At 36.2% G+C, this 26,404-nt stretch overlaps 1 protein-coding gene across 1 annotated transcript in view; it reads right to left on the bottom strand.

Annotated features, from left to right (window-relative positions):
- SPINK5 (serine peptidase inhibitor Kazal type 5) overlaps positions 1-17,636 on the bottom strand; it is a gene marked incomplete at its 3' end in the record, with an annotated part of 66,565 nt that extends 48,929 nt beyond the window's left edge. The window contains exons 1-4 of the mRNA XM_081230626.1: positions 17,566-17,636; positions 16,229-16,254; positions 12,192-12,319; positions 10,491-10,560 (exon numbers count right to left, since the gene is read on the bottom strand). Of these exons, the coding sequence (XP_081086752.1) occupies positions 10,491-10,560; positions 12,192-12,319; positions 16,229-16,254; positions 17,566-17,620 (279 nt within the window). The 5' untranslated portion in view covers positions 17,621-17,636. The remainder of the gene's footprint in view (positions 1-10,490; positions 10,561-12,191; positions 12,320-16,228; positions 16,255-17,565) is intronic.
- Positions 17,637-26,404: the final 8,768 nt, after the last annotated feature.

Here is a 26,404-nt window from a genome sequence, read left to right as displayed (position 1 = left end):
GCGCGAGTCACGACTGAAAGCGCGGAGCCCAGTGACGGGCGTGGGACGCTGGGGCTGCTGCTGCCGCCGCCAAGAAGCCTGTGTGCGAGCGCAGGTCACTGTCCACACCGCCCTCCCGGGAGCCTGTGCAGCCCGCCACTGCCGGGGTCCCGGGATCCAGGGGCGGCTTTCCTGGGAGAACGCACGGCGCGCCTCGGGCTGGTGCAACGTCACGCCGACCTCTGCCGCTGCAGGCTCGCCCCGCACTCCGTGCCCCTCCCTCCCGCACGGCCTGAGTGAGCCAGAGTCCCCGAAGAGGCTGCTCCTTTAACCCTGTCCTGTCTGAGCGAAGAACAGATGCCCTCCGGTGACCTACACGCAGAGGCGGGGCCAAATCCAAAGCTGAGACCCAGGAGCTGTGAGAACAAAGAAGAGAAAGGGAAACCTCTCCCAGCAGCCACAGAAGCAGCGGATTAAAGCTCCACAATCAACTTGATGTACCCTGCATCTGTGGAATACATGAATAGACAACAAATCATCCCAAATTGAGGAGCCAGGAGTCAGTGCTGTGCCTCTGAGGTGGGAGAGCCAACTTCAGGACACTGGTCCACAAGAGACCTCCCAGCTCCACATAATATCAAACGGTGAAAATCTTCCAGAGATCTCCATCTCAACAGCAGCACCCAGCTTCACTCAACGACCAGCAAGCTACAATGCTGGACACCCTATGCCAAACAACTAGCAAGACAGGAACACAACGCCACCCATTAGCAGAGAGGTGGCCTAAAATCATAAAAAGTCCGCAGACACCCCAAAATACACCACCAGACGTGGACCTGCCCACCAGAAAGACAAGATCCAGCCTCATCCACCAGAACACAGGCACTAGTCCCCTCCACCAGGAAGCCTACACAACCCACTAAACCAACCTTAGCCACTGGGGACAGACACCAAAAACAACGGGAACTACGAACCTGCAGCCTGCAAAAAGGAGACCCCAAACACAGTAAGATAAGCAAAATGAGAAGACAGAAAAACACACAGCAGGAGAAGGAGCAAGATAAAAACCCACCAGACCTAACAAATGAAGAGGTACTAGGCAGTCTACCTGAAAAAGAATTCAGAATAATGATGGTAAAGATGATCCAAGATTCTATTTCCCAGATCCAAAATCTTGGAAATAGAATAGACAAAATGCAAGAAACAGTTAACAAGGACCTAGAAGAACTAAAGATGAATCAAGCATCGATAAAAAACACAATAAATGAAATAAAAAATACTCTAGATGGGATCAATAGCACAATAACTGAGGCAGAAGAACGGATAAGTGAGGTGGAAGATAAAATACTGGAAATAACTGCTGCAGAGCAAAATAAAGAAAAAAGAATGAAAAGAACAGAGGACAGTCTCAGAGACCTCTGGGACAACATTAAATGCACCAACATTCAAATTATAGGGGTTCCAGAAGAAGAAGAGAAAAAGAAAGGGACTGAGAAAATATTTGAAGAGATTATAGTTGAAACTTCCCTAATATGGGAAAGGAAATAGTTAATCAAGTCCAGGAGGCACAGAGAGTCCCATACAGAATAAATCCAAGGAGAAATACGGCAAGACACATATTAATCAAACTGTCAAAAATTAAACACAAAGAAATCATATTAAAAGCAGCAAGGGAAAAACAACAAATAACACACAAGGGAATCCCCATCAGGTTAACAGCTGATCTCTCAGCAGAAACTCTACAAGCCAGAAGGGAGTGGCAGGACATAATTAAAGTGATGAAGGAGAAAAACCTGCAACCAAGATTACTCTACCCAGCAAGGATCTCATTCAGATTTGATGGAGAAATTAAAACGTTTACAGACAAGCAAAAGCTGAGAGAGTTCAGCACCACCAAACCAGCTTTACAACAAATGCTAAAGGAACTTCTCTAGGCAAGAAACACAACAGAAGGAAAAGACCTACAATAACGAACCCAAAACAATTAAGAAAATGGGAATAGGAACATACATATCGATAATTACCTTAAATGTAAATGGACTAAATGCTCCCACCAAAAGACACAGACTGGCTGAATGGATACAAAACCAAGACCCATATATATGCTGTCTACAAGAGACCCACTTCAGACCTAGAGACACATACAGACTGAAAGTAAGGGGATGGAAAAAGATATTCCATGCAAATGGAAACCAAAAGAAAGCTGGAGTAGCAATTCTCATATCAGACAAAATAGACTTTAAAATAAAGACTACTAGAAGAGACAAAGAAGGACACTACATAATGATCAAGGGATCGATCCAAGTAGAAGATATAACAATTGTAAATATTTATGCACCCAACATAGAAGCACCTCAATACATAAGGCAAATACTAACAGCCATAAAAGGGGAAATCAACAGTAACACAATCATAGTAGGGGATTTTAACACCCCACTTTCACCAATGGACAGATCATCCAAAATGAAAATAAATAAGGAAACACAAGCTTTAAATGATACATTAAACAAGATGGACTTAATTGATATTTATAGGACATTCCATCCAAAAACAACAGAATACACATTTTTCTCAAGTGCTCATGGAACATTCTCCAGGATAGATCATATCTTGGGTCACAAATCAAGCCTTGGTAAATTTAAGAAAATTGAAATTGTATCAAGTATCTTTTCCGACCACAATGCTATGAGACTAGATATCAATTACAGGAAAAGAGCTGTAAAAAATACAAACACATGGAGGCTAAACAATACACTACTTAATAACAAAGTGATCACTGAAGAAATCAAAGGGGAAATTAAAAAATACCTAGAAACAAATGACAATGGAGACACGACGACCCAAAACCTATGGGACGCAGCAAAAGCAGTTCTAAGAGGAAAGTTTATAGCAATACAATCCCACCTTAAGAAACAGGAAACATCTCGAATAAACAACCTAACCTTGCACCTAAAGCAATTAGAGAAAGAAAAACAAAAACATCCCAAAGTTAGCAGAAGGAAAGAAATCATAAAAATCAGATCAGAAATAAATGAAAAAGAAATGAAGGAAATGATAGCTAAGATCAATAAAACTAAAAGCTGATTCTTTGAGAAGATAAACAAAATTGATAAACCATTAGCCAGACTCATCAAGAAAAAAAGGGAGAAGACTCAAATCAATAGAATTAGAAATGAAAAAGGAGAAGTAACAACTGACACTGCAGAAATACAAAAGATCATGAGAGATTACTACAAGCAACTCTATGCCAATAAAATGGACAACCTGGAAGAAATGGACAAATTCTTAGAAATGCACAACCTGCCAAGACTGAATCAGGAAGAAATAGAAAATATGAACAGACCAATCACAAGCACTGAAATTGAAACTGTGATTAAAAATCTTCCAACAAACAAAAGCCCAGGACCAGATGGCTTCACAGGTGAATTCTATCAAGCATTTAGAGAAGAGCTAACACCTATCCTTCTCAAACTCTTCCAAAATATAGCAGAGGGAGGAACACTCCCAAACTCATTCTATGAGGCCACCATCACCTTGATACCAAAACCAGACAAGGGTGTCACAAAGAAAGAAAACTACAGGCCAATATCACTGATGAACATAGATGCAAAAATCCTCAACAAAATACTAGCAAACAGAATCCAACAGCACATTAAAAGGATCATACACCATGATCAAGTGGGGTTTATTCCAGGAATGCAAGGATTCTTCAATATACACAAATCAATCAACGTGATACACCATATTAACAAATTGAAGGAGAAAAACCATATGATCATCTCAATAGATGCAGAGAAAGCTTTCGACAAAATTCAACACCCATTTCTGATAAAAACCCTGCAGAAAGTAGGCATAGAGGGAACTTTCCTCAACATAATAAAGGCCATATATGACAAACCCACAGCCAGCATCGTCCTCAATGGTGAAAAACTGAAACCATTTCCACTAAGATCAGGAACAAGACAAGGTTGCCCACTCTCACCACTCTTATTCAACATAGTTTTGGAAGTTTTAGCCACAGCAATCAGAGAAGAAAAGGAAATAAAAGGAATCCAAATTGGAAAAGAAGAAGTAAAGCTGTCACTGTTTGCAGATGACATGATACTATACATAGAGAATCCTAAAGATGCTACCAGAAAACTACTAGAGCTAATCAATGAATTTGGTAAAGTTGCAGGATACAAAATTAATGCACCAAAATCTCTGGCATTCCTATATACTAATGATGAAAAATCTGAAAGTGAAATCAAGGAAACACTCCCATTTACCATTGCAACAAAAAGAATAAAATATCTAGGAATAAACCTACCTAAGGAGACAAAAGACCTGTATTCAGAAAATTATAAGACACTGATGAAAGAAATTAAAGATGATACAAATAGATGGAGAGATGTACCATGTTCTTGGATTGGAAGAATCAACATTGTGAAAATGACTCTACTACCCAAAGCAATCTACAGATTCAATGCAATCCCTATCAAACTACCCCTGGCATTTTTCACAGAACTAGAGCAAAAAATTTCGCAATTTGTATGGAAACACAAAAGACCCCGCATAGCCAAAGCAATCTTGATAACGAAAAATGGAGCTGGAGGAATCAGGCTCCCTGACTTCAGACTATACTACAAAGCTACAGTAATCAAGACAGTATGGTACTGGCACAAAAACAGAAAGATAGATCAATGGAACAGGATAGAAAGCCCAGAGATAAACCCACGCACATATGGTCACCTTATCTTTGATAAAGGAGGCAGGAATGTACAGTGGGGAAAGGACAGTCTCTTCAATAAGTGGTGCTGGGAAAACTGGATAGGGACATGTAAAAGTATGAGATTAGATCACTCCCTAACACCGTACACAAAAATAAGCTCAAAATGGATTAAAGACCTAAATGTAAGGCCAGACACTATCAAACTCTTAGAGGAAAACATAGGCAGAACACTCTATGACATAAATCACAGCAAGATCCTTTTGGACCCACCTCCTAGAGAAATGGAAATAAAGACAAAAATAAACACATGGGACCTAATGAAACTTAAAAGCTTTTGCACAGCAAAGGAAACCATAAACAAGACCAAAACACAACCCTCAGAATGGGAGAAAATATTTGTAAATGAAGCAACTGACAAAGGATTAATCTCCAAAATTTATAAGCAGCTCATGCAGCTCAATAACAAAAAAACAAACAACCCAATCCAAAAATGGGCAGAAGACCTAAATAGACATTTCTCCACAGAAGATATACAGACTGCCAACAAACACATGAAAGGATGCTCAACATCACTAATCATTAGAGAAATGCAAATCAAAACTACAATGAGGGCTTCCCTGGTGGCGCAGTGGTTGAGAGTCCGCCTGCCGATGCAGGGGACACGGGTTCGTGCCCCTATCCCGGAAGATCCCACATGCCGCGGAGCGGCTGGGCCCGCGAGCCATGGCCGCGGAGCCTGTGTGTCCGGAGCCTGTGCTCCGCAACGGGAGAGGCCACAGCAGTGAGAGGCCCGCGTACAGCAAAAAAAAAAAAAAAAAAAAAAAAACTACAATGAGATATCATCTCACACCAGTCAGAATGGCCATCATCAAAAAATCTACAAACAATAAATGCTGGAGAGGGTGTGGAAAAAAAGGAACACTCTTGCACTGCTGGTGGGAATGTGAATTGGTACAGCCACTATGGAGAACGGTATGGAGGTTCCTTAAAAAACTACAAACAGAACTACCGTGTGACCCAGCAATCCCACTACTGGGCATATGCCCTGAGAAAACCATAATTCAAAAAGAGACATGTACCAAAATGTTCATAGCAGCCCTATTTACAACAGCCCGGAGATGGAAACAACCTAAGTGTCCATCATCGGATGAATGGGTAAAGAAGATGTGGCACATATATACAATGGAATATTACTCAGCCATAAAAAGAAATGAAATTGAGCTATTTGTAATGAGGTGGATGGACCTAGAGTCTGTCATACAGAGTGAAGTAAGTCAGAAAGAGAAAGACAAATACTCTATGCTGACACATATATATGGAATTTAAGAAAAAAAAATGTCATGAAGAACATAGGGGTAAGACAGGAATACAGACACAGACCTACTAGAGAATGGACTTGAGGATATGGGGAGGGGGAAGGGTAAGCTGTGACAAAGTGAAAGAGCGGCATGGACATATATACACTACCAAACGTAAGGTAGATAGCTAGTGGGAAGCAGCCGCATAGCACAGGGAGATCAGCTCGGTGCTTTGTGACCGCCTGGAGGGGTGGGATAGGGAGGGTGGGAGGGAGATGCAAAAGGGAGGGGATATGGGAACACATGTATATGTATAACTGATTAAATTTGGTATAAAGCAAAAAGTAAAAAAATATATATATAAAATAAAAAAAAATAGTTGCAGAGAAGGCATGTGATAATGATCAAAACATATTCAGAAGAATAAAAACAGAAAGGAACTTCCTAAACTTACTAAAGTTTATAGAAAAACACCTATGGTAAACAATATACTTAATGGAGAAACTTTAGCTATATTGCATTTAATATAGGCAGAGAAAGGGCAGATTGAAGTTCATTATTATTGCTACTGTTGAACTACTGTATTGAACTCTAGATCCTCACCAATGATAAAAGGAAAGAAAAAGAAATAAAGAAGTGACAAGATTGAAAAGGAAGTTATAAAGCTTCTATTATTTGCAGATGATGTGATCAACTTCCAAGAAAAAGACAACAGAATTAACAGATAAATTATAAGAATTAACAAGGTATCATAAAGGTTTTTAACAGAAGAGAAACCTATAGAAATCAATAGAATTTGTCTATGCCAACAATAATCAGATATAAATACCATAAACAATAAAATACCACTCAAAAGAGCAATAAAATTACAAATTTTCTAGGTATTGGCAAAAAATACCTGTGGAGAATATTTTACAGATTTCATAAGATACAGAAAAATTATATGAATTAATAAGATATTCTATGCCTTTGACTTGGGCAAGTTACTATTGTAAAAAGTCAATTTTACCCATATTAATTTATAAATTCTCTGTAGCCTTAACCACATTGAGTTCTCAAACTCAAGTTGAATTTTTTATAAACTTAGTAAATTTTTGATTTCAAATATATATGTGGAAAAATATATATCTGTGCATAGGTAAGTCAACTTTGAAAAAGTGAGCTAACAAAGGGGACTTGTCATATTAGTTATTAAAGAAATGAACAATATGAACAAAAAAGGGAACTTAGAAAGACATACATGCACACCTATGAATTTAATATCCTACAAAGTTGGCAACTTAAATCAATGAGAAACACTGAATGAATGAATTGATCAATTAAAAAAAAAAGTTTCTCCATAGGCCAAAGATGTTAGTGATTAGAAATTATGGAGGATTTCAGAAAACTTGGGTGGTAGGAATGGAAATCATGAAAAGGAGTCAAATTGGAATATACGTTGGATGCAAAACCAAGACTTGTTGATGGATTGGATATCAGAGTCATAAGGTTAAAGAATGACATACATAGTAATGAAGAATAAATTGATGATGCAAGAGAGAGAGGATGTCTATAGGAGGAAACTTCTTGAACAAAGCTTCTTATTCTGAGAGTAAGAAGCAGGGTTAATTTTCTTTTTTTTAACATCTTTATTAGAGTATAATTGCTTTACAATGGTGTGTTAGTTTCTGCTTTACAACAAAGTGAATCAGCTATACATATACATATATCCCCATATCTCCTTCCTCTTGAGTCTCCCTCCCACTTTCCCTATCCCACCCCTCTAGGTGGTCACAAAGCACTGAGCTGATCTCCCTGTGCTATGCAGCTGCTTCCCACTAGCTAGCTATTTTACATTTGGTAGTATATATAAGTCCATGCCACTCTCTCACTTCATCCCAGCTTACACTTCCCCCTCCCTGTGTCCTCAAGTCCATCCTCTACATCTGCATCTTTATTCCTGTCCTGCCCCTAGGTTCATCAGAACCATTTTTTTCTTAGGTTCCATATATATGTGTTAGCATACAGTATTTGTTTTTCTCTTTCTGACTTACTTCACTCTGTATGACAGACTCTAGGTCCATCCACCTCACTACAAATAACTCAGTTTCATTTCTTTTGATGGCTGAGTAATACTCCATTGTGTATATATGCCACATCTTCTTTATCCATTCAGCTGTCGATGGACACTTAGGTTGCTTCCATGTCCTGGCTATTGTAAAGAGAGCTGCAATGAACACTGTGGTACATGACTCTTTTTGAATTATGGTTTTCTCAGGGTATATGCCCACTAGTGGGATTGCTGGGTCGTATGGTAGTTCTATTTTTAGTTTTTTAAGGAACCGCCATACTGTTCTCCATAGTGGCTGTATCAATTTACATTCCTACCAACAGTGCAAGAGGATACAAGACGAAAAGACAACCCTCAGAATGGGAGAAAATATTTGCAAATGAAGCAACTGACAAAGGATTAATCTCCAAAATTTACAAGCAGTTCATGCAGTTCAATATCAAAAAAACAAACAACCCAATCCAAAAATGGGCAGAAGACCAAATAGACATTTCTCCAAAGAAGATATACAGATTGCCAACAAACACATGAAAGAATGCTCAGCATCACTAATCATTAGAGAAATGCAAATCAAAACCACAATGAGGTATCAGCTCACACCAGTCAGAATGGCCATAATCAAAAAATCTACAAACAATAAATTCTGGAGAGGGTGTGGAGAAAAGGGTTAATTTTTGATGGGAAAAATCTAAGCAGAGAAAGTAGATTGTTTCCTTTTACAGTTAAGAGGAAAATAACAACAATAAAAATATACTATAATTGCATTAATCTATTCACACACAGACAAGTAAACATCTAGACAGAAATTACTTGAAGGCAAACAGCCAAATAATAACTGCCTTAATTTATAAGTAAATTATTTCCTAGGTAGCAAAACATGTAACCATAAGAACTTTATCTAGAGGTCAAAATTATAATTCAGGCATAAAATGGTAACAGAGAAGTATAATGTCTTAATATTCTATAATTTTATTTCTTTAAAATCCTATTTCATTAAAATTCAGTAAATGTGTGTCTACATATGAAAATGTACCACTAGTAATGTTTTAAAATAGTAGGTTTAAGCATAATGTGTGTGTGTGTGTATTTGGGGGATTTTTGTTTATCACTTTCTTGTATTTTATATTTTTAAACACCAATGATATATCAGTTTTTCATGAAGAAAAAAGAGGAGGAGAAAGAGAATGGATTTTATAGAGTAAGCTTCTCTCTAAATGTCACAAAGAAAGGCAGATTTGAAAAGTACCAGTAAAGTTTTCTGACCCTCACAGATTTGGGGGAACATAGAAGCAGCTCCCTTTTGCTCAAAGAGTTTGTAGTTATTGACCAATTGTGTGGTGACTATGTTATTGTTTTAAAAGTGAGACTGGTTGAGCCCGGGCAGAGACTTTGGTTGACTCGGTCTACTGCGGAGGCTGAGGTGCTCAGACAGTCCTGAGTAACACTAACAAGGAGGATGGTAGCTTGGTTAGACCAGGGATATTAATGTAATTTGGGTGTGCCTTCCCTGACTGATCATTTTAGTTATGTGTCAGAGGCAGGAGAGGAGGAAGAGAAAGAAGATATTGGAGAAGAAGCTACATAGGAGACCTGGAATAATATGAGTAGTTGTCAGAATACATGGCAATAGCCCCAGCTTTGTCAATAACTTATTGTAAGACGTTGTAGACACAGATTTCACCAAGTCTGGGCCTAGAACTTTTATTTTTTTGTATAAATAAGAATTTTTGTATAATAAAAAATTATTTATAAAGGGAAATGGTTATGTGTTGGGTTGCATCTGTATAGTTTCTTTCATTTTATTTAATTAAAAAAAGTTTTTACCACAGAACAGTTTTCTCCAACAAATATTAGCCTGAATCCAAATTTGCAAAATAGATATAAATAAGCAAGTCTACTTGAATTAGGGGAAATCTCCAAGTATCAGAAAATATGTTCAGTCGGAAGAGAAAGAGGAAAAGAGAAAGGAAATAAAATGAGTCAAATGTCTGCTAACACATGTTAAACATTGTAGCTGGCTTTTAAAACTTAGTTTCTCATTTGATCCACATTCCATTTCAGAGGTGAAAAAATTGAGACCCAGATATACATAAATTGTCCAAATTCTGAGACTTGAACTTAGTTCTACAGTCCCATGAAGTCTCTTGTTGGAGCTAAGACAGGACAGTAGAAATGAGAAATGGCCATGGAAAGCAGACATCACACTGGCTTATACCACCTCTTAGCATCTGTCAGTGCCGCAAATGTTTTCAGAGAGTTGGGTCATGGGTTGGGCCTATGGACAAGCTGTACCAGATATTTAGCCTACCCCTGGACCACGCCATGTTCCCTCCCTTCTAAGTAGCTGGCCTCACAACAGGTATGACCTAGTAATTAAGAAATAAAGAGATCTGAATAGAGTTGAACATAATCTCCAAAGCAAATATGACAAGTTGACTCCAAATAGTCTCACCTTTGCTGGGGCAGTAGCCCTGGCTCTTGCTAAATGCCTGGCCCTTCTCTGGGATTTTGCTTCTTTTTCTCTGGAAGACAGCAAAGAATAGAATAGCTCAGATATGCTTGACCAATTTTAGGTCTAACATCATACACGGTAAACTTAATTTTGGCTATTCTTCTCAGCTTAACCTAGCTTGTCAGAACTGGAGGTATGTCTGGAAATGACCACAGGTACTGTAAATTTCTCCTCAGTGCTGAAATATATCTCAAATGTGGTTCTATTAAAAGTAAGAATCTTTACTGTTAACTGTATAACAGATTACCAACCTTAAACACTTCCATCACCCAGGTGGTCACCAACTCTAAAAGCCATTTATATCATTTTTGGAATGCTCCCTTTGAAAGACCATATTCAGATTGATCCAAAATCTACCCACCTGTCTTGGTCCGAGGTTCCAATCTCTAAGGACCCACAGAGCAAATTCAGCAATTTAAAGATAACTTTAATGCCTCATACAGTCTCCTCCTTTCCAGGTTAAGAAGCCAAGTTTATCCCAACATAATTTACATAAGTAATAAAGATAATAATTGCGTGAGTGACTTCAAAGTGATAAATAACCTGCCTTGTATGTCTAAAGGCATTTAATTTTTATTTTTAATTATTTTTCAATAAATTTATTCTATTTATAGTTTCAGTCTCCTAACAAAACATCTTATATAACAAGGAGGAAACTCTTTAGTAAATATTACACCTGCTGGTTTACATTCAGCTTTCAAGAGACTAAGAAAGGATTGTTAAACTTGCCCTGGGAGTCCTCCCTCCCTAAATTTTGCCCTGCCTTCCTTCATCTTCCTGCAATGTCTTCATTAGTAGCAGCACATGTGATCAGAGCTTCGTTATCCCAATATTAATGACTATGTCAGATTAAATCCCTTGACACATTACCAACTTGGCATTTTAAAAGCTGATTATAACATAATTATCTTCAGTGGGTAAGTTTTGTATTGGCTTGGTACCAGAGTTAAAGTTTTGATGGTGGTCAGAAACCGAGAATGAATTCCCTGTTCAAAAACAAATTCGGTCCCTTTGATTTGAGGACTTGCAACTGATAACTCAAGCCTTTACCACCTATGGAGTGTCACTGGAGAGAAGAAAATAGTTAAGAAGCATTGCAAACATGTCAGTAAACCTCCGGGATATTAATTCTTTCTGAGTTGCGGGGAGTTTGAAGCTACAGTCAATCCTAGAGTCCATCTCATGCTAGCATAATCCTAGATGTCTGAAGACACTGGTAGCTCACAGAGTTAGGGTATATCCTGATTCTCCTGGTTGGCTCTCACAAGAAGAGTCTGGCATCATTTTCAGGGGTACAACAGAGTCTGGTCTTAACAGGCTCAAGAATTCTTTTCTCCCAGGGTTAGAAAACTCAACTTGGAAGTACATCCTCAAAAAACTATTAAGTGCTGCATGAGGTATTGATACCAGGCCCTCTGGGATATTTTGGAATACCATGAGTGATTATTAAAATCTTTCCAAGTGGGTGGCATTTATCCAACTTTACTTGATGGTAGGTATCACAGTGACCTGTAAGCATTTTTATTTACCCACTTAGATTTAGAAAAATATATTTGACAGAAAATAAAAATAATACATTTAGTAGTTCAGAGAATAACTGGTAACTCAAAACACTTGAAAGAAAGATTAAACTTTACTCACAATATCATTTTGCATGTGGCGCATTTGTTGATGAACACTGTTCCATCAGGGCTTTGAAAAATATTTTTATCTTGGGAACAAAACAGTTTTCCATTTTTCATCAGTGCCCTATATTCATTGCATGTTTCCTTAGGAAAATATGAAAAAAAGTGTTTACAGAAATCTCATCAAAGCAAGACTTTACCTTCTAAGAACAATATTATTTCATGACCACCACCCCCTTTGTATGGGAGACATTCACTCAGTTGATACAGATAATACAAATAAAAGTAATGAATCTGGATTGTCTGTTGGAGATTGAAAATTCACCTAAAAGCATTCATCTAAAATCATTAGTGAAATGGAAAGAACAAGGGACTTGGAGTCAAAAGATCTAAGCTTATCTTCCAGGGTTCTCATTTACAAGCCCAATAGCCATAGCAAATGAACTTCTCAAAGGCTCATTTACCCTATCTGTAAAAACATAGGATATAAGTATATGTGCTTCATAAGTTTTGTGTGGATTAAATATCATAAGCATGTAAATGTCTCAAAGAGTGCCTGATATATAGCAGATATTCAATAATTAGATTCTCTACCTCTCCTCTTCCTCCTGCTTTATTATTATAGTTGTTGTTGCTATTGCCATTATTGTTATTGGAATCTGCTAAGATGATGCATATAAAATACCTAGCACACAGTAGTTCAAAAATATTTGCCATTAAAAGATACATGAAAATGTTGCAGTGTATTTGATGAAGGCCTGCTATATGTCACTCACTTTTTTTCTAGGAGCTTAATATTAATGGTGCATTTGCACTACCTAGTAAAGTACTGATTTAAAATGTTATACTACCTATTAGTTTAGGAAATTCACTGGTCCTTTAAAGCCTTTGTAATCTGTTTTCTTTTTTTTTTTTCTTTTGGTTTTTTGTTTTGTTTTGACTTTGAAAAAACAAAGCATAAAGATCCTTGTACCAGAAAAAACAAGTAAATCAATCAAGCCTTTGCTCCAACTCTGACATATGCAACCTCTTCCAAAGGACAGATTATAGAATTCTATTCAGCCTCCTATATCTTTATAATAATCATTCAGTTAATCAACAAACACTTATTATGAGGATACTATACTTTTCTGTGTGTCATGGATACAGCAATAAATAAGGCAGGAAGGATCCTTGCCTAAATGGTGCGTACCATCTAATGGATAATGATGTAACTAACCTAGCATCCTATAGACAGGAGGCAGTTGGTAGCACTTGCAGAATGAATGATTAATGGTGAAGAAGAATAAATAATTTCAGAGACCAGCCCTAGGAAATTTCGTTAAGGGTGACCTACTAAAACATCTCTAAGATTATTATCACCATCCAGTGATCTTATCTGAGTAGCAGAGCAATAATTTCTGGCAACAGACTGACAACTGGGCCTCTTGAGATCCATGTCTGGTCTCTGATTCTATAGTATCTTATGCCAGTATTGCAAGTTACTGCTTAGCTGGCTGGATATAACTGATTCTATAAAGTCTAGATAAAAACATTGTCATAGAATCAGAGAACAGCCTGGTGTCTCTGTAATAGAAATATATCCCTTGTGAGGTAGGTCTTAAAGAAAGTGCTGAAAACAAAGATTCATGATAACACTAGAATGAAGCTTTAAATAGTTTTTAGTGGTCAACTGAAAAAGAACATTATCAATCAAGATAATTCCTGAATTGGATTTCTCCTATGTCATAATTAGAAAAATAGCTAAATCCTAGAAAGACACACTTTTATTTTTATATGAATGGACAACTGAGTCCTAGAGAACAGGTTAAGAAATTTGTTCACAGTTTGTAATTAGTAAAGATGGAACTTGATGCTATTTTTCTGAGTTATGAGGTTATCCAGTGTATTCTCTTGGGAAATAGGAAAAGGCCATAAAAATTGAAATCAGCAGTTGTGTTTTTCTCTAGGAAAAATGAAATAGCCTCCCAATGACCATAATAGAGAGGGCTGAAACAGGAACAGGTCTGGGCCATAAAGGAATCCTGAGTTGGTGAGATGACTTCTCAGCAACCGATTACTTGCAATCTAACTTCCAGTCTTTGGCTCATTTTTGTTTTGTTTGTTATAGTTACTCTTTGTGTTTTCTCCACTTGTCTCAGAGAAACTGGAGCCCCTTAGGGCCAAGCTCTTTCTGTTTTCCTTCACTGGCTGTGATATTGCCCAGTGTTTTCCATTTTTCCTCCCCAGGCATCATCATAAACTCCTCAGGAGCTGGCATCACCCCTGCTCTGTGTTAAGGCATTAACAAGGTTGCCATGGCTTCGTAATAACCCTTCTGGGATGACAAATTTAAGCATATGGTAAAGATCCTTGCAGATTACTCCAGTGCTTTTCTGTGCTATTCTGGCTCATGTTTGTAACATTCAACATGTTCTTATGGTACTAGAAAGAACTTGAGCTACTGAACTTGGAAAATAAAATTTCCAGCACTATAAGAAAGACTAAATTAATAGTTTTCATTTCTGACAAAATATCCAAAGACTATGATCAGAAATATTTCCAGATAAATAATTACATTTTATATTCTTTTTGCTTATGCCAACATGAGAGGTGGCTAAATTTGTTTCTTAAATGTTTTTCTGTGAAATAGAGTTCAACAGTATGAGAAATATCAGTGCAAAATTTGAAATATCCACCGAAACTACTACCCATTATCATAGACGCTGAAAAAAGAAAATTATGGCTTCATGCTCAGTAAGATTTACACAATACCCTTCTTTTTCCAGTATGAAATATTCAAATGAGCATGCTCTTCGATTCTCAAAAATCCAGGCTTTCTTTCTACCCTACCATCCCACTCTACTTATGCAATAGAAGTTTCTGAACCTCTCTTTAATCAGAAAACTTAAATGAAATAATAGAGACTATAATGGAATTCTCTAGAATATACCTGTAAGTTTCTCTTTTAAAAAAAATGTAACAATAAAATACAGCAAGAGTATTTTAACCACATTTATAAGAGTTTTGGTGTAGAAAAGAATCTTTTTACTATTTTATTCTTTCAATGTTCATGGTCTTTGAGAAACATAGCAAATATCTGCTACATAAGTAGAAATATTTTCAATCTGAAATAATGGCACAGTTGTGTGTGTGTGTGTGTGTGTGTGTGTGTGTGTGTATGTAATTGGCTCTTTCAATGTGCCTTTCAAATAGATTTTAAAATGTTTAATTTCTATAGAAAATGATTCCTTCATTTCTCAATCAAAAGATCCCTTAGAGTTGGTACAGACCCTTCCAGAGTCAGGGCCTCTGCCATCACAGGTGCTTCTGCCTGGTCTGCTGTGAGTTACAAGTAACTTCATGATTCACTCCCACCTCACCTTTAGATCCATGTTCTAATGCTATCTTCTCAGAGAGAACTTACCTGACTATCTCAAGAAAAACTGATACCATCTCCATCCCCAGAAATTCCTGTCTTCCATCCTGCTTTATTCTTCTTCCAGCACTAATCATTATTTAATGTAGTATATATTTTACTAATTTACTTATTAACTTGTTTGTTTTCTTCCACTAAAATGTAAGCTCCATGACGGCAGGGTTCTTTTTTGTTTTTATATCCCTGGCATCTCAAACAGGATCTGACATACAATAGATGCTCAGTAAATATGTATTGAATGAAATATATACACTGACTATACACAAGATACAGACAGCTCCTTTCTGCATAATGATCACAAGAAAACTTATTTCAGCTTCCTATGTGTATCATGACTTCCAGCTGTTAAACTGAACAATAGTAATTCACTAGTGTGTTTGTTTATGGAATTTTAAAGCACTCCTTTAGTGTGGTAGATTGCCTCTTGCAGATATCCATTATCATTAAGACGTTGACTGGTGTGTGTGTGTGATTCATGTCTTGATTCATAAAGACCTGTTTCTGTGTTTTTAACAAAAGCTATTAGTACACATGAGTATAATATGTCTGTATTATAATATGAAGGTGTTGGCCACAGAACATTTTTCTTTAGGGATCTTGGAATGAATTCAATGAAGAGCAAAAGCAGGACTAACCTGATTTTCACCTTCACTTGCAGCATCTGGGACAAAAATACAGAAACCAAAGTTAAGGGAATGTAAAACATTTAATAAGTAAAACAATTTACTGAGTGTAGTATCTTGCTTATTTTAATGGCAGTATATTTTAAAACCACAAATTGATTTGAACACATTAAAATTTACCATGGCAAATGAAGTGAGGGCACTGCACCAGGCAGTATATACAGTCACAAAGACCTCTCACTCATAAAGTTCCAATTACTTCAAAAAATAATACTTACTCATATGCTTTCTGACCCCCTCAAAATATCTAATTTCTAAAAGATCCTTTCAGAACAAAGTATTGCAGGCCTCTTTTAAAATTATAACATAGTACACCTATCAAATATATCAATTATAGTTTTAAGGTATAGTGTAGCATAAAGTTTATATCACATATATACATAAAATTAAATTTTCTGAATTCTGGTAGCTCTGCCTCATAATTATAGCCACAAAAATTAGAGATCTGGTAAATATTAAGATTAATTAAAATCACAGACTAATATACTCTCTCATTAACAGACTTTTTTTGTACCTATACACTTTTTTAGGAAAGTGGGCATCACTTGTGTATAATGGTCTCCTCACTCTCAATCTCTGAGGTTTCCTTTTAAAATATGTAAATGCTTCATAGCAGGTTAAGTCTAGGCAATCTTGTGTTCCCTTCAAATTCAAATAGCAAAAGCAAAAACCTACTTGCCAGCTCCCATAGAAGTCCCTTACCAATTAGATGAAATATTTTCAATCCATTTAGGATTTGAAAACACAAAAATAAAATTTGCTAGAAAGCACTACTGCTTTAAAATAAAAACAGATGACTGAATTTGATTTTTAATGTTTTATTTACAAATATAGTATTAAAATATACATATTAAGTACATCTAAGTTTTAAATATCTGTTAGACACATAATTCATATCAGCATCAATTCATAGGCTTAATATCCTATATATGTGTAATATATATAATTCATATTGTTATGAACTTTTATGTTTGGTGAGGGGAATATGGAGAAGAATCTATTAGCTTTTCAGAATTAATGTTGAATTAATGGAAGGATTTCTGATGGATAAAAATTCAGATTATCTCAAACTACTTGTCATTTCTAAAGATAACATAGTTATAAAACCACATATGTAATTCTTCAAAACTCTACATCTGGCAAGGTATTTCAGGGATATATATATATGTATATATGTATATATATACATATATATATATACACACTGAAGAGGGAGGGAGAGAGACAAGTCCCTGCCCAGAGCTTTGGGATGTGAGGCAAGAGGCTTAGACTACAGGTAAATTGCTCACCTTGTATGAGGCAAAGAGCCAGGGTCAGAAGCATTGGCACTGCAGCTATCTTCATGTTGAAGATGATGTAAGTTGGTTACACGTCTGCTCCTTGCATTGCTCACCAGCTGGTGCTCTAAGACTGAACCCATGGAGATGCAGCTCACTTTTATAGTATACTGTGGGTGACACCCACAACAACAGCCAAACTGTAAAACCAGTTGTTCAAGGTCATGCTAAACTTAATATACCACATCAATTTAGTTTCCATCTTTTAGGATCCTGTCAAGGTGGCAGATTTCAACAGATACTATTTCTAAAGTAGTTCTAATGTGTCTTCATGATACCTCCCCTAGAATGCAACAGATTATGTCCAAGGACCCTACTCAAAGTTTAATAGTCCATAATCCTATATCAGAACTGAATTCCTCACCAACACCAGACACATTTCCTCGTAGACAAACATGTTTCTAACTCAGCTCCCTTCATAAGTGGGAGGGGAGGGAAAAAGAAGACAGATGGGTTGTCCTACAAGCCAAGTAAAGATTTAAAGATTTCTACATCTGAAGAAAGCTGCTTATAGCAAGAGCACCTAGGATTCCTTTTGCTTCCATCTGCATCTGTTCTAAAGTGTCTCAATTCAGTGTCACAGACACATATATAAGTTAGAATTGATGGGATCAAAGCCCTTTTAAATATTGTTCCAGAAAACTGATCTAAGGCTATCCAACGCTGAGATCGTGTCAATATTCTGAATCCCATCAAAGCTAGAATATTTCCCTTTCTTTTTATCATGAATTAATTTCTTTCCTATAAAATATAATTATTTGTCTCAAGGTCTGTGCTATAAGCTTTATTTCTTTCCAGTGGTTTAGTGAAATTAGTGACCATGGAAAACAAGTTCAAATTGCATTACTATCACAGGTTTGAAAATTGACTGTCTTAGCTTAATGGAAAAAGAATGGGACAGGGAGTCAGAAAATTTGTTTCTATTCCTGTCTTTGCAACTACACAGTGTGATGGAAATGAACCTGGCTTTGGTGCATAATAGATCTGGGTTCAAATCTTGATTCACGAGTTATTAGCTATGTTGTCTTGGGCAAGTCTCTTATTTGCTTTCAGCCTCAGTTTCCTAATATGTAAAATAGAGATAGTAAAACTATACTGTACAATTGTTGTAAGAGTTAGAGGTAAATCATGTGTGTAATGTTTAGAACAATTCCAATCATATGTGGTAAGTTTTATAGTTAATGATAGCTGGCCTTGCATTTTTATCTCATTATAATGATGTGATTTACTAGGTAATTTCTAAGACTCCAAGAAAAGTCAACATCTCTTAAACGTGGTCCACAATGACAGATTTAAGTTTCCTCGGCATAGAAATAACAATCCCCAAACATTCTGAAGTAAAATAAAAAAGTCAGGATATAGGTTCTCTTTTTCATCCTATCATTGTGTTCTAAACCATGACACCTGAAATAGATCAAAGTATTAACCATCTAAACTTTGCCAAAGCCATTGCTAGGTTTCGGTCATCACTGATGGCTATAAAAATCCTCCTTGCATAATGACATACCAATACTAATTTTTTAATCTTCCATTTGCTCTGTTAGACCATATGAAATGTATCCTAACCATACACTCTGTTATTGACAGTAGATTGCCTTACAATAGAATTGGTGACTGTGTACTATGCTCTGATGAACACCAAATCTAGCCCAAATGAACAGTATTCCCAGGAGTGGAAGTAGTGATAGGGTGTAACAAAAGAACCAAAAGATGATTGCATCTCTAAAGTATCCCTGCTATGAGGGAAGGATGAAGGAGTTGGTTTCTTTCTTACTGGAGAAGAGTTCCTTACTAACACCCAGAACCTTCTGAAATGATGAATAAGAGGATTCAGACTGATAACCTCTTCCAGGAGAATAAGATGGCCAAGAGAAGATTCAGTGAGCACCCCCAATACTGGAAGTACATGTCAGCTGGCTCTTGTCATCAGACCTACTTCTGCATTTCATTTAAGAAATGTAAATCCAGAGGTGATTAATCATACACTCTGTTAATCACTCCTTATTTTTGAAAACCATGGACTTTAAATTCAAATAAATGGGACTGAGGTTTTAGAGAACTGAGTTTTGGGTTACTAGAGTACTTTTATATTAGGTTATCAGAGTACTTTCCTGAAATTCTAAATTCTATTTTTTTTTTTTTTTGGTTTGTTTTTTTGGCCAGCTCTTTCAATTATTCACCAAACGTGTAAAACCCTTTTTTTTCTCATTAAAAAGGAATGGGGGCTTCCCTGGTGGCGCAGTGGTTGGGGGTCCGCCTGCCGATGCGGGGGACGTGGGTTCCTGCCCCGGTCCGGGAGGATCCCACGTGCCGCGGAGCGGCTGGGCCCGCAGCGGGAGAGGCCGCAGCAGTGAGAGGCCCGCGTGCTGGAAAAAAAAAAAAAAAAAAGGAATGGAGTTAGGTTGTAAAAAGTATAAACTTTACAATTCAAAACATGTATCAAGTGGCCCAGAATCTGAATTCACATCAAGGATATTGACACAGAGGGAAGAGATAAGAAAAATATAAAGTAAACAAGATTTTGTAGATCAGTAATGTTACTAAGGACAAAGGTTATTTCCAAAATCCAAAGTTAGCAGATCATTGTTCAGATCTTCTCTTTTTCTATGCTGAGATATCCTTGATGATCACAATAGTTTAATAAATAATTATAGTCCCTTACAATTAAATCACCTTCCGCATCTTTCCAAACAATCTGTCATCCATTAGCTCTCATGACTTGTTATGCAATGCAGTGACGCAGCAGAGTAGGTGTTATTGTCCTTTCCTTACCTGCCAAAAATGGTGCCATTAATAAACCTCAGAGTAGGAACTAGCTTGGATGCTAATACCAGCCTTGCCACTTTCTCACCTTTTACACCCTATGTGGCCATCGCATGGCATTTCAGACAGTTCAAAGAGAATCCGGACGTTAACAGTGCTTTAAACTGGGTTCAACATTCTACTGCTAACGTAGTCCTTTATGTTTATCCCCTGCTCTCACATTCATACACACACACACAACCATAAACCCATAATGACAAAAAGAATTACGTTGTGACCATGACTGAAAAAGTATATGTCCTAACAGTTCTTAGAAGATGAATTAATTTCCTTTTTATTTTCTTAATTTTTGATTTCCTTTCCTAAAATTCTCATGTTTTCCCCCATTAATTTAACATGTCTGTATTCGCCTTTTCTGAAAGACACTAACTGGAAAATAGCTTTTACCCCCCTTTTATCTTCAAATGTGCCATTAACAGGTACCTTTACTCCTTCTCTGGGAGTTCCTTTCTGTTTGTCTAGAAAGGCTGAGAAACTATAAAGATAAGCATATTGTTTTATCTAAGAACAGGATGAGATGGGCATTCTTTGATCACTAAGCATACAGACCCTACTATTTATAGACATAATTGTTGCTTATGTTAATTAGGATTAAGAAAACAGGAATGTTTTAATACCTAATTTTTAACTGTATTAAATTTTACGTATCAGGTTATATTTTGTTCCTAAATACAATATCCAGCTTCTCCCTACAGTTGATGCTACTGGAACTCCTATTCCATGACCCTACACTATCCATCACTTGAAAATTCTCAAGTCTCCTAGGATTCATTCTGACTGTAGAAAACAAGTTTGTGGAGCTACAGTCCTTTGGAAAAAAATCACAATGAATTAATTCTGAAGTAGCTAGTATAATGAGTTTTGGCAAAAAAGTAACGCATATTTTACAGTGAAATATTTTTATGTGTGTGTATATACAATAAGAAGAAAACTGTTAGATTTATAAGCAAAATTAGGAAAAGGTGGTATATATATCTATTAAATTATTTGCAAAGAAATATAAAATTTGCTATCATTTATGGTGCACTTACTAAGTGACAGGTACAACAATAAAGAGTATAATTTTTTTCTTTTTTTACATGTTAAAAAATGGAGGTTTGGTGAGATTCTATAACTTTTCTAAGATCATACAGCCTGTAAGCAGTGGTCTTTGCAAATGATAACAGTCAATGAAAATAAAGGCAGTGAAATCCAGAGTCCAAGCTCTAAAATAACACACACTGTAGTGACCATATTATTTACACCTATAACTAGTTTATCTCAGACACTTCCTGTTATAGACTGAACCGTGTCCCTCCAAAATTCATATTTTTAAGTCTTAAATCCCAGTATTGCAGAATGTGATTGTGTTTGAGGAGAGGGCCTTTACAAAGGTGATTAAGTTAAAATGAGGCCGTTAGGGTTGAGCCCTAACCCAAACTGACTGGTGCCCTTATAGGAGGAAATTTGGATGTAGAGAGAGACACCAGGGATGCCTGTGCACAGGCACTTACACCAGGCCACATGGTTTGTAAGCAGTCAAGCTGTGGCTCACATCTAGGTTTTAAGACTTACAAATTTCATTCGAACAAGTAGCAAGTTAAATAGCACCAACCATTGTGTCATACAACAATCTTGATTCACTAGACAGAAAAAAGCAGTAAGAATGAATAATAAATCAGAGAATCCTCAGGTATGGGACCAAATTACCAAAATGTGATTTAACAAGTCAAAAATATAAGTCCAAAGTTAGATGTTATGGTATTCCAATAGATTCTATAATACCCCCCACATGAATACAACAAATATTTACTGAATGCATACAATTATCTGTTATCATGTGAGAGCGCAGCATTAAGCTTGTGAATAAAATAGATGTGCTCTCTAATCTCTAAGAAATTATACTCTAGTGGAAGAAGTAAAAAATAATCATACAAATCACTGTTCACCTGAATCTGTGAAAATCTTTTAAAAACGATGTCCATAGAGTAAAACTAGCATATAATACAGATATTTGGCCTCTAGAAGGGAATTCCCTGATGATACTCTCAATTCTTAAAAAAATAACCTGGGGTTAAAAAGGTGTATAGCCTTCAATCATCTGAAAAATTCAGTTAATCAAAGTGAATGATTCCTTGTAGAAAATAAACTTATAGTTACCAGGGGGTAAAGGAGGGGAAGGGATAAATTGGAAGATTGGGATTGACACATATACACTACTGTATATAAAACAGATAACTCATAAGGACCTACTGTATAGCACAGGGAACTCTACTCAGTACTCTGTAATGGCCTATATGGGAAAAGAATCTAGAAAAGAATGGATATATGTATATGTATAACAGATTCACTTTGATCTACACCTGAAACTAACACAACATTGTAAATCAAGTATACTCCAATAAAAATTTTACAATATATATTTTAAATGAATCAGAGAATGAAATTTTGCTGTAGTAATTTCTTTTATCTGAATTTTAGTTTCCACTATATTACTAGTTAGTTAACTAACACTATTGGGGGGGGGCAGGAGTTATTTAAAAGTGAATTTAAAAGTGAATATAGAAATTTAAAAGTGAATATAGAAATTATTTTGCATTAAGTGGATTTTTTGTTTATTTTGAGTGACACCTCCCACATGATATTAATGCATTTCATCACCACATCCTTACTATAAAACACCTCTATTTAAGAAGGTATTTTTCCAGAAAGTAATTTTAATATTTCTGAGCAAGAAGCTGTAAGTAGTGGACATTTATTTGTTATCTACATACACAACCTTGGAAAATGCAATAACCAGCTTTAGTCTACAGTGTAAGATAGGGGTTATTTTTTCTGTCACTTCTAGATAGAAAATACTACTTATGCTTCTGAGAAGTATTGTAAAACTGTATAGGAAATTATTTAAGAACTCTATGCAGTTACTTGCATTAATAAAGGCTATTAATATACTTATTATTATTGTACTTATAGAGCAATTGCATATAAACTTTATTTTTATAATAGGATATTTATATAATAATAGAGTATAATACTAATTTGTACACAATATGTATATATAAAAATATTTATATACTGTCTATATTTTATATATTTGATCCTCACATTAACTCTTTGAGGTAAGCAGATAATATCTTATTTCCATTTCATGGTCAGTAAAACTGAAAATCAGCATGGTTGAATGATTTTCCTCAAGTCTGTTAGCCATAAGTGGAAGAGCTGTGACAGGAATTCAAGTTTCCTGATATATCTATATCTATATCTATATATCTATATCTATATCTATCTATCTATCTATATATATATGTATTTGTTCTGATATATTTTTTTCACACTCTCCCATATTTAACAGAGGTCTAAACACAAATTCAGTGAGATTAGGAAAGAAGAAAACATGGAAAGAGAGGCATGTATTCAGAAAGAAAATAAAGGAACAGAAGGACACCAAATATACTGAAAGAGAGAAAAAATCAAGTTTGAACCAATCTTGGTGATGAAGGGCAATATTAACATGTAAAATGCTTTACAAATTACAATTTTTAATACATATTCTCATTTGGGCCTCATGAACAACCTTTTGAGTAGGTTGGACATACATTATTGCTAGCATCCCTATTTTACTAAAATTTAGAGAGATCTTTCCCAAAGATACAAACAGTAAGTGGTGAAAGCTGGAATCAGACAGAAGTCTACTCAATCAAGATTCCATTGTCTTCTCCCTATGCCCTTTGGCTGGTTTTTTTTTTTTTTTGGAAGATCAAAGTTTATTTACTACCTGCATACAAAAACATATTGCACATCAAACAACCAAAATCAAAAAAAAATGGAAAAAGGGAAAAAAATAAAGAAAAAAGGGGGGAAAAAGAAAAGGAAAAGATACTCTACTGAAGACTAACATGTAGTTTATACAGAATAAAATTTCTGGAACACTGTGAAAGATGCTTGAAGCTTTCATAATTTCAGTAGGAAGAAAATGATTAGAAGGCAAATAAGAAAACTAAAATACCTGAGTTATTTTCTGAAAAGAGAAACAAAAAAATATGTACGCTAAGGGATACACCAGGTTTTGTTTTGTTTTGTTTTTAATGATAAGATTTCCACTTCTGGCCAAGATGCAGTAACAAGGAAAGAATATTTCCTCCCACCTGAAACAATAAAAGAAAAAAAGTAGTTAAAAAAAAAAGCTTCATGAAACAAGAGTTTTCTGACACTGGACATTAGATAATGCAGGTCATGATCCTTGGGAGTGGGAACAGAACCCAAGTTAGCTCTATACTGCCACAGCTTACTGTCTATAGTGTCCAGTCTGTTGAATAGAGAGAGAAAACACAGGTAGAGCACAGCAGTCTCCCTGAGATGAGGATACAAAGCCGAGAATTGAGGAGACCAAGGGAGGTAAAATTTACATGGCATGATACCAAGAAGAGAGAACTTCAAAGAGGGATTTGCAGCAAATTGTCCACCTAGAGTCTTCAACTGAGTGATAGTCAGTAACTGTGTGTGAGAAAACTACTCAAGGCTGTGGAGAAAAGCATGCTAAGAAGTAGAGGGAATAATATCCAGAGTAAAACAGGAGAGGAGATGGCTTGTGTTCCCACCAATCAAAGGGAAAAACCTGTCATTCAGTTAAAGATCTGAGAATGGTATTTCCCTGGTAGTGAGAAAAAATTAACCACAAAAGGTTGCTCTGGTTCCACCTAACAAAGCTTAAAATCAAGGCTAGAAAGGATCAAAGTATTTTCAAGTAACTTTACTGTGTCCCAGCACAAACCTCAAGGACCTTTAGAGGAAAGAAAAATATTCATCACTGAACAAAGTAAACATAAAATGACTAGCATACAATCCAAAATTACCAGACAAACCAAGAAACAGGAAATAGAATTTATGTTAAGAAGAAAAATCAATCAAAAGAATTGACTGGACTCATGATTCTAGCCAAAAGAAAGTAATAGGAACTGGAGTTATACTGCTGCCTGCAATAAGTAAAGAAACAAATAAAAACAAACAGATAAAATATATGAAACAATGGTTTTCAAGATACTGGACAACAGTCTCTTGAAATGCAGATAAGTGATGCATGAGAGATAGTAAACAAACAAGCTGAGACTTAAAATTACCCCAGCTTACTGTCTTAAGAAAATTTCTAAGTCATAGAGAATGAAGGAGAAACTCAGGCACAGCCATGCAGACTCTGTTAAGGAGACAGCTGAGATTCCAGAGAGATGAAGGCAGCTGGAATTTACCAAAACAGAATACTGGAGATGAGAGAGCTGAACAGAGTGGGTACCCTAGAAATATGAATAACACTTAAGGATTCAGCACAGTATTGATCACCAAACGCACATGACATAACTATTCAAGACCAAAGAAAGATCCACCTGAAATAATTAGAGAGAATAGTACCCTATGTTCATACAGGGTCAGGACTAGTACCTGTTCCTATCAACCACACTGGAAAAATCTCAAAATTCATAAGGCATTGGATACAGTACTCAAAAGGGCTATGTCTCAGTAGTAGGGGATAATTAGTTCTAGCCTGAATATTTCTCTGGTCCTACCTAACAAATGGTAATAGCAAGATCCAAAGGGATATACACACTTTTCCTAAAAGAACTGTGTCCCAAGACAAAATTAAAAATTATTTATAGAAATACAAAATCATTCTACTCAATAATATAAAACTAACAATGTCTGGTATTCAATAAAAAATTACCAAGCATGCTAAAGAAGCAAGAAAATATGAAGAGCAAGAAAATAGTGAGGAGAAAAATCAACCAATTAAAACTAACTCAAAACTGTTATGGATGTTAGAATGCAAGGACATTAAAACAGTTATAAATGTGTGCTTTATATTCAAAAATATAAAGTAGAGATATGGAAGACATAAAAACAAAATATAGGGCTTCCCTGGTGGCACAGTGGTTGAGAGTCCTCCTGCCGATGCAGGGGACACGGGTTCGTGCCCCGGTCCAGGAAGATCCCACATGCC

The sequence above is a fragment of the Mesoplodon bidens genome (assembly GCF_964165515.1).
Source record: "Mesoplodon bidens genome assembly, chromosome: 4".
NCBI classification, from domain to species: domain Eukaryota; kingdom Metazoa; phylum Chordata; class Mammalia; order Artiodactyla; family Ziphiidae; genus Mesoplodon; species Mesoplodon bidens.
The sequence above is the reverse complement of the archived record's forward strand: the minus strand, read 5'-3'. Positions and strand labels throughout refer to the sequence as shown.